At 49.8% G+C, this 15,916-nt stretch overlaps 2 protein-coding genes across 4 annotated transcripts in view; one reads left to right on the top strand and one right to left on the bottom strand.

Moving 5' to 3' along the window:
* The window catches only part of LOC122367851 (josephin-2-like), a 48,777-nt gene that overhangs the window by 7,919 nt on the left and 24,942 nt on the right, over positions 1-15,916 (top strand). The window lies entirely within an intron of this gene.
* On the bottom strand, positions 1,951-10,392 carry LOC122367847. Its single transcript, XM_043341304.1, has 4 exons — positions 10,234-10,392; positions 4,745-4,827; positions 3,538-3,712; positions 1,951-2,303 (listed from the first exon to the last, which is right to left on the bottom strand). The coding sequence occupies exons 1-4, from the start codon at positions 10,390-10,392 to the stop codon at positions 2,085-2,087; spliced, it is 636 nt and encodes a 211-aa protein (XP_043197239.1). The 3' UTR covers positions 1,951-2,084.

The following is a 15,916-nucleotide window of genomic DNA, read 5'->3' on the forward strand; positions in this document are numbered from 1 at the left end:
TTGATTTTAATTGGTCTAGTTGCTTTTCTTTACCTGAACTTTGTAGTAAACAACTAGTTGCTTTTCTTTACCTGGCCCATGGGGAGGGGTTGGCAACCCCCCCCCCCCCGGACGGCGAGGGTTATATGTATAGTTATTAGTTACACCATTGCATACCTGCCTTTTTTGTCTCGAGTGTGCCAATAAGTGCCTTCTAAATTCATACCCTAGGACGTAAAAAAATAAAAATGACGAACTAGGAGCACCGTTCCTAGTAAACCACAGAGCTGTCATAGATTCGAGTAAAATATGAGTATCATGAAAACAATAACTTTGAAAAATTGAGGTTCCTACTCTATTAACCCGCGCCCAGATGGGGTCTGCCGAGCAACGCGGTCTGATGGGGGGGGGCCATTTTGGCCCCCCCCTCAGATCTCGAGAACCACGCAACATAGCGACAAGCGGTAAACGGTGTTGGATAGCCCCAACGGGGAACTACCTTGTGACCCAATTTCATTGACCTCGGTCAAACCGATGACGTCACAGGTCAGGTCAAAGGTCGAATTTTCACCGTTTACAGGCAATACAAGAAATGCGTTGTAAAATCGTGTAAAATGCATTTCAATGAAAATCATCGATGGGGAAATGTTCTTCAAACACATATTTTGCTATTTGAGGTCACTGATACCAGGTCAGGTCACAGAGGTCAGGTCACTGGGGGGGTCACAATATGAAAGTGTCGTGTGATACATGTTTTATGGTCCATTTTACATGACAATTGCGATTATGTGGGTCAGACAGACTTTAGGGCCAGCTTAGGTCACGTTTTGGTCAAGGTCAGGTCAAGGTCAGGTCAAGGTCAGGTCAAATTAGGTCAAATTTCAAAGTTGATATTTTTGCATAAAATGGGTATCGATTCGATGCAGCTCGTCACGGGGAGTTCAATGGTGTTCTCCGTTTTGCGCTACGAGGTCTAGAATTGCTAAAAATTGAGTTCAAAAATTTGACGTCATCAATTTTTAACAGTTTTTTCGCTATAACTTGGCCAAAAAAAGAGGTATCGATCTAAAATTTGGTATGTATATCGAAGAGCGCAGGGACTATCACATATATTCCGGTTTTTTCGAAATTCGAAAAAAAATTTTGGAAATTTTTTGAGTTTTTCTAAAAAAATCAATTTTTTTGATTTTTGGGGGTCAAAATCCCAAAATTTCGAAAATCCGAGATAGCAGTTTTGTAGCGCCGTGTTTTGTCTACACAACCACATAAAGAACTTTAAAATTGCTTGTTAACTGTAAAATTGGTGAGCGTTTCAAGATGTCATGTTTTTTGCTCATTTTTACTCGAACATGACCTCAGTTTGACCTCAATAACTTCTGACCTGAGGTGACCTGTGACTTGAAATTTTGTGTGAAGGTGTCAAATTGATGTCCGGTAAGGTACCCAAAATTTGGCGGCGCTGCGCGCCGCCGTTTTCTCGCTATTTAAGAAAAACCACAGGGGGGGGCCAAAATGGCCCCCCCCCATCAGGGCGCGGGTTAAAGTCTGACAAATTTTGAAAGAACGGACTTGAAGTGCAAATACTGTAGATATACGTGCCTTTATATTGCCTCAAATATATCCGGAAACATTTTTCTCTCATAGCTTTTTTAACATATCGTGGCTTGCCCAGATAATATACAGCGGTAGTACTGATGAGTAGTACTGAGCGGTAGGAGATGCATTTTATTCTCCAGATCAGGAGGTGGCCGTCTTCAGGTTATACTCAGGACCACGGAATCTGCCACACAGTCCACAGTCCAGCAGAACGACATCAGGAGCAGTAGAAAAGGCATCGAGGCTGCCGCTCACTTAGAACATATCAAAGAACATTTCTGTCACGAAAACACATACGCACGCACGCACGCACGCACGCACGCACGCACGCACGCACGCACGCACGCACGCACGCACGCACGCACGCACGCACGCACAACACACACAACACACACACCACACACACACACACACACACACAGCACACTTGCACACAAACACGTATACACGCTTAGTCACTACAGTCTCGGGCTTGTGTCGCAGGTTGGAACGGTCGAAGGTTTGAACGTTCACTGGGGGTATGCCTCCCTGATCAGCTGCAGGATGTTCAGGAACGGGCGCACGTCGTCGCGATCTCTTGACTGCCACCAGAGGCGTGCCAGGTGGCCGGGAAGCAGCTCAGGCGATGTTCCTCTCTTCAGTCGCATGAGGTCCAGCTTGGCACGAGACCATGCTCCTTCGATGCCCTGCGTGTGCACCGCCTGGTCTGCTGGGTTGATGAAGTTGTTCTGCAAACATGCAACACATGTGGCTTTTCATCATCAAGTTTCATTAACCCGCGCCCGGCTGGGGGTCCTGGATTTCCACGCCCTGCTGGGGGGGGGGGTGTTTGAACACCCCCCCCCCTTCTAACTCGGCTCCTGGGCCACGTAGCGATACGCGGAAGGCGGCGTTCGAAAGAGCGTCAAAAATAATGAGGAAATCACTTCGGTCAATTTTTTGGTCGGGTCAAAGGTCAGGTCACCAGAGGTCATTGAAGGCAAAATTTCGCCGATTTTCAGGTCGAATGTCGACAATTTCCAAGAACCCAACGCATAACTCGAGAACCAATAGAGCTACAGCGCCGCGAAAAAGCGCATTCGATAGCCCTATTAACGTCCTTTCTGAATAATTCTCTCAGATTTGACCTAACGTCAACGGTTTTGCCTGCAGGGGGCAAAAACTGCAAAAATAGCCGATTTTTTCGGAAACAGTTTTTCTGCAATAACTTTTGACCCAAGCCTTGTACGAGCTTACTTTTACCGGCATCGTGTTCCTCTCGTCAAGACGCATCGAATGAACTATAACTTGACCTTGAAAGATCAACTTGAAAATTTGACCTCAGGTAAAGGTCATGACCTGACCGGAAAGGGTCATGTTGCATATCAGTCGATCCGTATCGTCGAGCTGAACACATCTAAGGCGTTTTCATCGCTCTAGCATGCCTCTATCAAAAGTTATTTGCGAAAAACTGTTAGATACCATTCGTGACCTAAGATGACCTCAGGGCATAAACAGGGGTCACGGACACCATTTTCATGTTCAGTGTGTCTAAACCACTTGTAATTCAGTGTTTGGGAGTGTTTATAATGTCTTTCGTCCAAAGGAGGCGCATTTCAATTTTCTCCCATTGACTTATAATGGGGAGGTCGCAAAATTGACCTAACCTTAGGTCATCGATATCAAAATTCTGAGATATACATTTTGTACATGCTATTGCTCTTAGCAATCGCTGAAAGTTTCAAAGCGATCGGTCACTCGGTGTAGCTATGACAGACATTGAAACTTTTTATGAGGTGAGGTCACTTCAAGTGACCTGGTGACCTGACCTTGAATGACCTTGGTCTGAAATTTTCACAACATGTTCAAACACCACCCCAGCAGGGCGCGGGTTAAGGTAGCGCAAAAACATTTCACTAGTTGTATCTAGGCATTTCTCATATCGTATCGATGCTGCAAATTTTAACCCGTCCAGTAGCCTACCTGGTGGTTCACTGTCCGGTGGATGTAGTTGCCGCCTGGGATCGCGTCTATGCCATGGTAAGCAGCCCATTCGTCCGAATACACGGTGGTCCCAGGAGCGATGTGACGCTGAATCAGCGGCAGCAGAGTGGCCGCGTCCCGCCGGTCCACGCGGATGAGGCGCAGCTCTCCTGTCCTGCGCCACAACATCCCAAAGACCCAAGGTCCAGCGATCCTCCTCCCATAGTTGCGGTTACCACCGCCGCGCAATCCACCGCCGGCCACCGCACCGCCGGCCACGCCGGCCACCGCACCGCCGGCTCCCGCACCGCCGGCTCCCGCACCACCGGCCACGCCGGCCACCGCACCGCCGGCTCCCGCACCGCCGGCTCCCGCACCGCCGGCTCCCGCACCACCGGCTCCCGCACCGCCGGCTCCCGCACCGCCGGCCACGCCGGCCACCGCACCGCCGGCTCCCGCACCGCCGGCTCCCGCACCGCCGGCTCCCGCACCACCGGCTCCCGCACCGCCGGCCACGCCGGCCACCGCACCGCCGGCTCCCGCACCGCCGGCCACGCCGGCTCCCGCACCGCCGACCACCGCACCGCCGGCTCCCGCACCGCCGGCCACCGCACCAGGCACACCGCCGGCTGCACCACCGGCTGCTTGGTCACCCAGGAGCAGACGGCCCCTGTTATATTTACGTTTGCCCCTGAAGAGGCTTTCATCTATCTCAACCTCTTCTCCTGGGCCGCCCATGGGTGGCGAGCGGCGAAGGGCAGCTTCAAACAGCTCTCGCACATAGTTCCGCCAGTCAATGACGGTGTCTTTGACGATCGTTAGGGTTGGAGCAGTCAGTTTGATTGATTGGGACACGGACATGCCTTTTGACATGGAGTACACGATCCATAGTACCTCCCTTTTCCCCACTTTGGTGTTTGGCTTGCCCTGCGCGTCGAGCGAGGCAAACCATGTGCCGACATGGGCACCAGGCCGCACAGGCCTCATACCATGCAGCTGTGACAGCTGTTTGCGACATTTCACGCAGCGAAATTGCGGTTTGGGGCCATTCTTAAAGTAGCGCGTGATGGTGGTTACCCGGCCAGTGCATTGAGGCACAGCTGGGTTAAAACCCACTGCACCGCAGATGCCCCACTGCTCTCCTATGTCACGAGCCGGTCCCCTTCGCACTGCAGCGGCTGCGTTGGGTGCCGGGATCAAACCTTGCCTCTGGCAGTAGTTCAGGGCAGCCTCCTCGGTCTCAATCAGTTTTAAAAACTCGAAGAGGTCCGGGTCTGCCATTTTGGAATGCTGGGAAATGGATGTAATTAGGATAAGGATTAGAGAGTCGAGGCAACATTTTCAATTACACTGGGTGGGTAGGTTCCGTTACCACAGGCGGCGGAACGATTTGAGACAAGGAAGGGGTATCGTCTCAAGGTAGGTCAACCCCGTCGTTTGAACTCAAATTTGACGGTCAAGGGTCAAGGTCAAGGTCAGGTTCACGGAGGCTGCCCACGGTGACGAGCGATCATGTATGACCACTTTTGGTCTTCTTGAGCCCATAATTCGGGATGTTATCCGGTACCCCGTCATTTGACCTCAAATTTGACCTTGAAGGTCAAAGGTCAAGGTCATGGTCACGGAGGCTGCCCACGGTGACCAGCTATCATGTACTACCACTTTTGGTCCTCTTACCCCCATAATTCGGGACGTTATCGGGTACCCCGTCCTTTGACCTCAAATTTGACCCTGAAGATGATCTTAGAAATGTGTTTTATGTCTATTTTTGGAGTCAGCGTGTCCTACTTGACCTGATAACGTGTTTTCAGCGAATTCTGAATCCGACGCTGAATCCGTCGCTATCTTCACGCACGTGCCCCTTAGCTCCACTGGGTGGGCCACAGTCTGCTGTACAAATTTGGGGTCGTGACCGTTGTTGACCTAGTATGTATGGTATGGGCTACCTAATGGCTCGGAGTGACAGACAGCGAATGCTACCGGAGAGCCACGAGGGCGGAGCAAAAGCCAAATTCCTTAGTTGTCCAGCCGGCTAATATGACGTCGCTTTCAGGGCATCTCCCCGAGCATTTCCTATCATAGCAACGACGCCGCGTATTTTGCAGACTAGCAGAGGTAAGCGTGAGCCCTTCATATGTCAGCAAGGGGTTCTCAGAGCCCAGAGGTCAGTGGGGCCGGCACGGCGTCCTCTTAACCTTCCAGGCGGTGGGGGGGGGGCATTTTTTGCCCCCCCCCCCTTTAGTTTTTTCGATATATCTCGAGAACCGCTTCGCCGATCGTCACCAAACTTTCAGTACCCTCCCGGGAGTAGCTAGCGCACATGGTGACCAAAAATTTTTTCCAAAGGCTATGATAGGTTGGCCGCTAATGACGTCAGAGTGACGTCATTTTTGCCATTTTCGACAAAAAAAGGTTTCGCGGGAAGAGCTGTCAGGCCTACAGCTTTAGAGATACAGAAAAATGTTCCAAACACAAAAAGGTGTGGAATAAAGAGGGCTACAAAACTGCTATCTCGGATTTTTAAATTTTTGGATTTTGTCCCCCAAGAATAAAAAATAGATTTTTTGAAAATAATAGCCGAAAAATCCAAAGTTTTTTGAATTTCGAAAAACCGGAATATATGTGATAGTCCCTACCGCCTTCTATCTACATACCAAATTTGAGATCAATACCTCTTTTTTGGCCAAGTTATAGCGAAAAAACTGTTCAAAATTGATGACGTCAAATTTTCAAACTCAATTTTAAGCAATTCTAGACCTCGTAGCGCAAAACAAAGACCACCATTAGACTACCCGTGACGAGCTGCATTGAATAAATACCCATTTTATGCCAAAATATCAACTTTGAAATTTGACCCTTTTTGACCTGACCTTGACCTGACCTTTACCAGAAAGTGACGTAAATCGTACCTGATGGTCTTATAACCAATACCATTAAGTTGGAAATGAAAAACTGGCCATAAAACATGCATCGCACAACCTCAGTCAAGTTGGGTTCATGTGGTGACCCTTGGTGACCTTTGGTGACCTGACCTGTGACCTGACCTGGTATGACCAGTGACCTCTAATAGCAGGGGCCCGGGAACGATTTTCAAGTTGGGGGGGCGAGCCTAAAATGCCTGACATGATGCATCTGAAACAGTGGCGTAGCTAGGGGGTCTAAGAGGACACGTGCCCCCCCCCATCGGGATAAAAAGGGACCCTCGGCTCCGAGGGGCCCTGCGGCGCCATTTGACCGCTGAGGGTTAACGATGGCCATATTTCTACTCAGAAGGGCCCCATAAGGGGCTGGTCAGAGCACCTCATGGGCCCTAAATAGCCACACTAAGATCTCCATAAGAGCCCCACGCCGGCTTCTGAGGGCCTCTTGCGGCTTTTAAGGGCACCTCGGTCATCTCCAAAGACCCGTTACCGGCCTCTGAGAGGTCTTACCGGGCTATGAGGGGCCAGTTCTATAAGGGGCATTTCCCGCCTGTGATGGTCCCACACTTATTTTTCTGAGGGCCCCATAACGGCAACTATGGGGTTGCCGCACATAACGCACCGTTGTATGTGCGTTATGTATTTCTCAAAGTTGACTCAAGCTGGTGCAGTATAAAATCTGGCCTGCCAAATTTATGGCCAAGGTCAGGCCCAAACCAAAGCGGGATGACAATAGCAGATGTTGTCAAATCGATACTGTATCAGCAGAAACCATTCAGATGGCAAGGAAAATGCCGTGTGTTGATGTGTAGATGTTTAAAGGAAACAAGAAGGAAAGAAGTCCGGAAAAGGGAGGAAAGACCTTTTCTCGCTACCTCAATGTTGAGGGGGCGCCGCCCCCTCGGCTCCCAAGTTGGGGGGGCAAGCGCCCCCGCTGCCCCCCCCCCCCCTGTTCCCGGGTCTATGTCTAATAGCAACATATGTACTAGACAACTGACGCCTTATCGCTGATTTTCGACAAAATGCGTTTTACTCGGTGTTATAGCGCTTTCCCTAGAAGCCCCGTGAATGGTGAAACAATTTATCTTTGACCTGACCTGTGACGTCATCGGTGACCCTGAGGTCAATGAAGTTTGGTTTGCCTCTACAAATTTGACAGGGCTATCGAACGCCGTTTGAATTTTCCGGATCCGTCCAGTAGTTTCGGAGATACGAGGGGGGCAAAAAATGCCCCCCCCCCCCCACCGCGCGGAAGGTGGCTGGGAGGCCCACCGCCTACCGGGTTAAGGGCAAATATAGCCCCCCCCCCCCGCATGCCCTCAAAGGAAGATGTGGGGCCATCAGAAGCGGCTTGTGGTCGTCGGCATGGGCAGTAGCGGCGGAACACCCTCAATTAACCCTCGCCCGCATATGGGGGGGGGGGGTTGCCACCCCCCAGGTAGTTTTTCTGCTCTGCACTCAACATTTTAAGAGCTAGAAGGCTGATTTTTCGTATAGCTGCTCCTCTATCCTTTTTTGATGTCCACTACAAATTTCAAGCTTCTGTGGTTTTTGTTTTTGGAGATATGACCTTGTTTTTCAGGTCATGTCATGACCCAAATGACCAATTCTCAACATCTTGCGTTGGCTATGGGCCTTGTGAGCTTTTGACACCTTGATTTCGGCCTTTTTTGCCATTCTTACCTCCAATCTATCATGGAACATGTTGTTCGACGATGTACATATGTCAAAGTCAGGGTCAAGGTCAACCTAGGTCATCTAAAATAATTGCGTTTTAGGCAAGCTAAATTTACTTTTCGTGAAGTTTTTTGACTGCATTTTTGGTAAGAGCTTCTCAGATCATGATTTCATGTAACATGGACAAATAAACACTCGGTGCAAACATCAGTATACACACACAGACACACACAGACATACAAACACATATCATTGACCTTGACCTAACTTGACCTGAAATGACCTCAACAGCAAAAGTCTGGTCGGGTAGTGTGACGAAGAGGTTATAGCTGGCTTGGCGCCAGAAAACGGCATAGTCATCGGTATATGATAAGCAGCGCACTTGATATCCAGCGGTGGCCCAAAACAGCAACATTTTTTAGTTTGACCTGACCTGGAAGGTCAATGACTGACCTGAGAAGGTAAAACTGGGTATCATTGGATTCGTCTCTTGCCAAAGAATCTTTTTGGTCTTTACCGCAAAGCTCTATCTCCAACAGGAACGAAATGGCGCAGGGGGGGGGTGGCACCCCCCCCCATGTGCATTCTAGGATGGGAAAATGGCATGTACGGGCGAGGGTTAAAGGGGGGGGGCACTGCCGACTTTTGGTCCCCTTCTTTCCATGCAACGCCCATAGGGCTAATGTTAAAATGCCAAATTCGAAGGGGGCACGGTGCCCCGATGCCCTCCCCGTTCCGCCGCCTATGACAGGGGTAAAAAAAGTCAAAATTGCGGCGCTAGATCTGAAGTTTTCTCAAATAACTTTCGAATTAGCCAAGCTAGGAGCAAACTAAGGGCAACATCTTCATCCTCTCGTCAATTCGCATCGAATCATATATGTAGACCTCGAAAGGTCAAGGTCAAAGATTGACCTCAGGTCACGTGACCTCGAGGTCATCATGTATATCATTCGATGTGCCTTGACGAGCTGAACACAATGAGACCATCCGCGTGGCTGTATCTCGTTCCTGTACGGAGTCATTGGCAAAAAATGGTGACCTTTGATGACGTCAAATGACCTTACAGCTGCCCAATTGCAGAACAGGCCTCAAGGTAGTGAAGGTTGACCGTATATGAAGTCATGTATGGTATATGGGGCCATTCCGACGCGTTTTAGTGGAAAAACAGGGGGTTGATTTTCCCCCTTTGACTTATAGGTAATGGCGAGTGTTCGTGTGTTTCGTCGTCGTTCACTCTGATCCGGCACGGCAGACCAAAGTGTTCGTGTAATCGTCCAGTTCACTAAGAATTGCGTATCTGATCGTATCGTTTCATTAACCGGAGGACCAAAAGAGTTCTTTAATGAATGTATATTTCTTGATTATTCGTCATACAATGCACGTCAATCGAATCGTACGACGCCGGCGCCGTTGCGCCGGCGGAGCCGCGCCGTCGTCGTTTCGCCGCGAACTGCCGAGCCGGCCGGCGGTGGCCGGCCGGCGGCGCGTTGGACTTGGAGCCGGTCAGCACACATACAGGGTGTCCCATAAGTTCCTTCTCACCTATATTTTTCTTTTAGAGGCTCTCTTATTTAAAGCCACGCTTAATCTACTGAGCTTTTGGGGCATGCACATGAGCATGAGCACATGAGCATGAGCTTATAGCATGCACATGACATGTGAGCCCGAAGAAGCGTGAGCTTGTTGGGATTTAGGGCCGGATCGATGGAGTTGAAGAAATCCCCAAACTTTGTAATCCACATATCCCACTCATCTTCAGCAGATGGCGATTTGGGATCAATGTTGAGTTCTGGGGGCTTGAGATACTTGTCCATCTTGATTTACATACATACATACATAAAGGTTTATTTGACCACGTGACAGTCAACGACTGGTAAAAAGGCCGTACATGAGCTGTGCAATGGTGGCACCACATGAAGTGAGAAGCATCACAAAAATTAAAAACACAGTGCATTTCAAAAGAGCTCCGAACATATCTACGTGGGGATCACATCCTGTTCATTAGATCTATGAGTACAGGCACAGTGGACTTTTTATACCGCTCAGTTTTGGCCCGCGGTACGACAAACTTTCGCTGCCGGCGCAGAGGGCGCCTCACATTTGCCAGCTGCTCGCCCGGGTACAGTGGGTGGGCGGGGTTGGCGAGGATGTCGGCCGCCAGCTTGCAGAGGACAGCATCGCGACGCTCACTCAGAGTCTCGAGGTTGAGGAGCTGGCAGGCAGAGGCGTAGTCGGTGTAGTTTTCGTATCCTATCATGATTTTGCAAGCTCTTTTCTGGACTTGCTCGATTGCTTGTGCTTGTTGCTGTGTCAGTCCCGTGTGCCACAGTTGAGAGCAGTATTCCAGACATGGACGAATGAAGCTGATGTAGACGGCGCGGATATCGCTCAGATCTGCATGGAACTGACGGAGGACTGTGAGCATGAACAGCCTGCGAGAGGCGTTTTTTGTGATATGATTTGTATTTGCCGTCCACTTTAAGTCAGAAGTAATATGGACTCCGAGAAGTTTCATGGTAGAGACGACAGGTACTGGTTCGTTGTTAATGATTACTGCGCCGTCCATATCCGTGTTGTGAGAGAAGTTGCAGATGAGTATATGACACTTTTTTCCGTTGATCTTCATGAGATTGTTCTCTGACCATGTTTCCAGAGTGGATGCGGCCGTCTGGGCTTTCTGAAGGACAATGTTTGCATCTCTTGCAGGAGACAGGATGCCGATACTGAGGTCGTCCACATACTTCCATCGATGATCTTCGGTAACTGCGCAGTCATTTATATGAGCCAAAAATGCAATCGGGGCGATTTTTGTCCCTTGGGGCGTTCCACACGTGGTAGTGAGCTCTGATGAGACAGGATTCGAGCCACCAAGTCGAACGACCTGTTTCCGCTCGTTGAGGAAGCTGGCTACTGTAGGCACGATGGAGGGGCGAACTTGCTGGTCCAGTAGTTTCCTGAGCACGACATCATGGCTAACCAGGTCGAAGGCCTTGGAAAAATCGATCGCCAGGATGGCCGCAGCGTTTGAAGAGCTGTCTGTGTTCTTAGCCAGGAAGTCATATAGCGAGATCAGGTAATGTACCGTAGAGTAGCCTGGCCTGTTTCCGAACTGGTGTGGGTCAAGTGATGGGGTAATGTCAGCCATGATCCAGGTTGTCAAAAATCCTTCAAAGATTTTGGAGAAGAGCGGGGTGAGTGAAATGGGTCTAAGATCGTTGAAAGAGGTTGGAGGGTTGACCTTGGGAATGGGGGTGATGAAGGATAGCTTCCAAGCAGACGGAAATTTTCCGGAGGATAGCGAGGAGTTGAAGATGTGAGTGAGTGGCTGCGATAATTCGAAGGCAAACTCCTTGACCAGCCGTGCTGGTAGCTCATTCGGTGTGGTGGAGATGTTGGAGCGGATGCTGCTCAGTTCCCTCTGGACGTCAGCTCGTCGGATGACCGGTGGGGGTGCGTCCGCCGGTAGGTAGGCAGGGAATTCCTCCAGGTTGAGTGCCGGCAGCTGGGATGAGATAGATGCGAAGTGCTGGTTGACCGCTTCCGCCAGCGCCCCACCATTCTCATACTCAGCGAAGTTTAGCTGTTCGTTCTTTACTCGGCCGGTCAGACTCTTGATTTGACGGTACCAAGTAGCCGGCTTTGCTGTCCTCATTCCTCGTATTTTCCTGTCGTAGAATTCCGCCTTGGCTTTGCGGCACAGATGAGTGGCCTTATTTCGTAGATGTCGCCACCGGTCGGACATGCCCTCGAGTCGGAAAACTCTGTGCTTCTGGGCAATGGCGTGTCGGACGGTGGCGGTGATGTGAGGCTTCCCTCGATGTCGCACTGGCAATGTCTTGGTAGGCAGAAACCGGTCTAGAGCAGTGGAGAGCGTTGACTGCAGCACCGCCACCTGTTCATCGGGGGAATACGCCTCATATACGGGGGTCCAGTCATGTGCTGTGATCCACCTGCCGAATGCTCTAACTCCCGAGTCTGGCAGCATTCGCACGGTCATTCGTTCCCTCGGTGTCGGCTGGATGGTGCGCGGTCGAGCGTGCACGATGACGTGCTTGGAGCGCCCGAGGGGCGACAGCATCACAGGCTCGTGATAATAGTCACCCAGATCGGTCAGGATGAGGTCCAGAACTGAGTCCCCGTGCGTGGGGGCTGTTACAATTTGATGCAAACCATTGAGCCGGCAGAGGGACTCAACTGGAAAGCTGTTGAAATCACCGCAGATGATAAATCGAGGGCAGTCATACAGGGTACGGAGCTCATCAATGGCGAACTGAAGGTGCTCCTCATATTTCACTCGCAGCTCTGCACACGAGCCTGGTGGGAAGTAGACTGTGGCGATGCAGATATTAGATGAACCTGCCGCGCCTCCGGCCGCGCTCCACACACACACCCTCTGCCCAGCGCTCTGCTCTGCTCTGCTCGCGCGCCGACGCGTGACCGCTTCCCGCCACAGCCGGGAACACGATTTAGCCGTGCATCCTTCACGGCTCTCGGCCACTAAATAATATTATACCTACTTACATGAACGCTTTACCCATTAGGGGAGCGTGGGGCAAAGCGGCCACCCTAACGCTTCTCACGATGCCAACGCTTGATTTTTAAACTTGGAAAGATTCTTTCTATAACAGCTCTATAAAAAACAGCTCTTGTTGCTGTTTTTTTCTTTTGTTTTGTTTATGCATACATTGTTTGCTTTTTCATATTTCGTCTCTTTTTGTCCTTATCCTACCTAACCATTGTCAGCCCTGGGTACTCAGCGGACGTCACTAGCCATGCTATCTGTCTGCTGGGTCCCCAGGGGTAACCTTTTTACTAATACCTGTGGTGGCGGGCTGTCCATAGCTAGAAAAAAGAGCGGGGAGTGATGTGACCTAATGTGCCTGAATTCCCCTCCTTGAATGAAGTTCTATGGTACTTAACGTAGCCAGGTCACACGGGCATGGAAGGGCACTCCTGCATACCTGTTCCACTATGTTTCACATGGTGGACAATTCAATAGGTATGGGACAAAAAAAAAAATAACAATGTGATCCCTATTAAGTTGCCTTTTATTTCTACTGCGTTTTATTTCCAAAGGCGTTCACATATGAAAGATATTGACAAAACTTTAAACCTATGCACATTGGCCACTTTGCCCCATACCCTGGGGCAAAGTGGCCACCGGCGTCTTCCCAAGTCCCAATATGAGAAACAAAATAGTTGCCTCGTTTACGACTAGGGTATTTGATGGTGACAAGGTTAAGCGAGGATGGATGTTTACTTTATCATCTTCCACCTGTAGGTAAACAAAGAAAGGATTTTCATGAAAAAAAAACATTTAATTGCATTATTTGGTAACTCATGCAACTGAAAAGTGGCCAAGATGAATGCATGACGACACATTTGAACATAAATTATGTTTTTTTATCCAGATGGAAACAACTTATGGCCAATTCGGGGGTGGCCACTTTGCCCCGCGCATACCGTCCGAGACAAAAATATTCCAGCTTAGCTATTAGTGGGGTAAAAAAAAAACATTAAAATTGGTAGAATACATGTACGATAACCATGCAATGAATGGACAAGAACGCTTATAAAAATTCCAAACGGTTATGGAATAACATAACATTTAAAAATTGTAAACATAGTTGGTAACCTGGCAAGAAATGCGTTTCCGTGTTTCACAGAACAATGGTGATGGGCCTGAAACCCCGGTCTGGCTCATTCGAACGACCGTGAAGAGAAGTATAATTGGAAACCATAAATTGGAACTGACGCCAGCTATGAAGGGCTAAAACGATGGGTGGCCGCTTTGCCCCGGGTGGCCGCTTTGGCCCACTCTCCCCTACCTGTTACGTCAGTTTTAGCAGGACAGACCCGTTTAATGGGGAGGCCGGAGGCCAGTGGGTCTGTGGGACACCCCTCCCTCGAACGGGCCCCTGTGCAGGTGCTCCCGATCATCCAGAAGAACTTGAAAACTATCCACGCAATCGGCTCGCCAATCTAAAAAAAAATCCATTTCTGGTATGCATAGTTTCTGTGGTGGATTTTTCGGTGTCTTCAACTCGATTCCGACCCCATGTACCAAAATCGACTCCGATTCCGGTCAGAGCTGTCGACTCCGACCGACTCCAACACCGACCCCGCAGTCCCGTTCAGGGGCACACGTGGCCCCTCAGATAACGGTTTTGGGTCTACAAGAGCCCTGTGCTGCCTCAAGAGCTCGGCTGGGCTATAAGAGGTGAGCAACTTAAAAAAAAAAAATCTTTGAAGATCCGTGTTCAAAGATCCGTGTAGGTTTTCATAGACCTGTCACATTGGATGATTGAAATGGGCTCTAAAAGACTATCGGGCCCTTGGACACCGATGGGACCCTTAGAGGCCGGTATGGGCCCTTGAGGCCGGCGGAGGCCCTCAGAAGGACTGTCCAAGTCAGGGGCGGATCCAAGGGGGGGCCAACGGGGCCATGGCCCCCCCCCCAAGACGGTCAAAGGGGGGGCCATACTATCTTTTGGCCCCCCCCCCCAAGACATAAGTCAAGAAAACAAAAATAAACATTCTCAAAGTTCCTATGCTGAAAAATTGAAATATTGCTTTGATGATTGAGTGACCTTGGGGCAAACGTGAAAAACTCAGCCAACCAGAGTCAAAATGGCCTGTGCCGGCGAGGGTTAACATGTAGGAGAAATCGACATGATATCACATTGTTATTCGCATTCATACGAGTAGGCACGTGTTCTGTATTGTGTACTGGTTGGCTTTAATTGCAAATTTGTTGGATAATAAGATTGTCATTGGGCATTTCTTTAAAGAAAAAGGTGTTTTTAACGTTTGCCATGGCCAAATGTGTGATTCATGTCAGAAAACTAAGGAATGATCATAACAACACTGAGTATAATCAACTTAAGGTTGAGAGCTTTCAGAAGCTTTTTAATAGTAGCCACCTTAACGGCGGAGACGGTAAGGTATGTTGACGGATCGGGTAGGGACGCACGGCGAAGTGTGGGGAGAGAGGGGGAACAATGGGAGGGGGAGGGACGGCGGGAGGACGCGCATGGCCGCGGGGAGGCAGGGGCGAGAGGGAAGCACAGAGGGACACGCCAGGGCTCCAGTCGACAGAGGGCAGCGAGCGCGTCAACTCAACACGCGCAGCAGTGATTTTTTTTTTACCTTTCTTCTATGGAATTCCTAGAACACTATTTCGTTTTTCTCGTTAAAGGGGAGGGGCCGTTGTGAACCCGCAGGCGGTGTGGTTCTCTCGAGAGAACTCGTCAGCGGGGGATCGACCTTACATCAGCCAACTACGTGAACGTGATTACCGTGCAGACCGGACCGAAGACGTCAACTGAAGCTTCTTCATAGTTCATTAACACTATTAACCAGTAGCTTTCTTGTCTCATACCTGAAGGTAGGATGGATTTAAATCTCGCCCGTATTGGCGTTTTGTCAGCCGCGAACGAACGTATGTCCGTTGCCCCCATTGCCGTTTGGCCGCTGATCGAGCTAGAGATTCGCGAAAAAAACGAGCGTGCTGCCTGTGACGAGAGGAAGACGATGATACCCAATTTCAATTTAAGGTCGTAGGTCATTGGTTCATGGTTGACCTTCCAGGTCAGGTCAATGACCCAAAAGTCGGGAAAATTGGGACCTGTTAGAGCGTCGTAAGTGTGGCTGAGCTTTTTCGGGGTGCTAATCACGAATATCGTGTTAGTGTTGATCCAAGAAGATGTCTTCATGCATTTAGGCCAGGTCGGGTCAGGTCAACCAGTAGTGGTCCTGCCGGGTATTCGTAGTACGTGTCA

This window comes from Amphibalanus amphitrite, unplaced genomic scaffold, assembly GCF_019059575.1.
Source record: "Amphibalanus amphitrite isolate SeventyFive unplaced genomic scaffold, NRLGWU_Aamphi_draft 000900F_arrow, whole genome shotgun sequence".
NCBI lineage: Eukaryota > Metazoa > Arthropoda > Thecostraca > Balanomorpha > Balanidae > Amphibalanus > Amphibalanus amphitrite.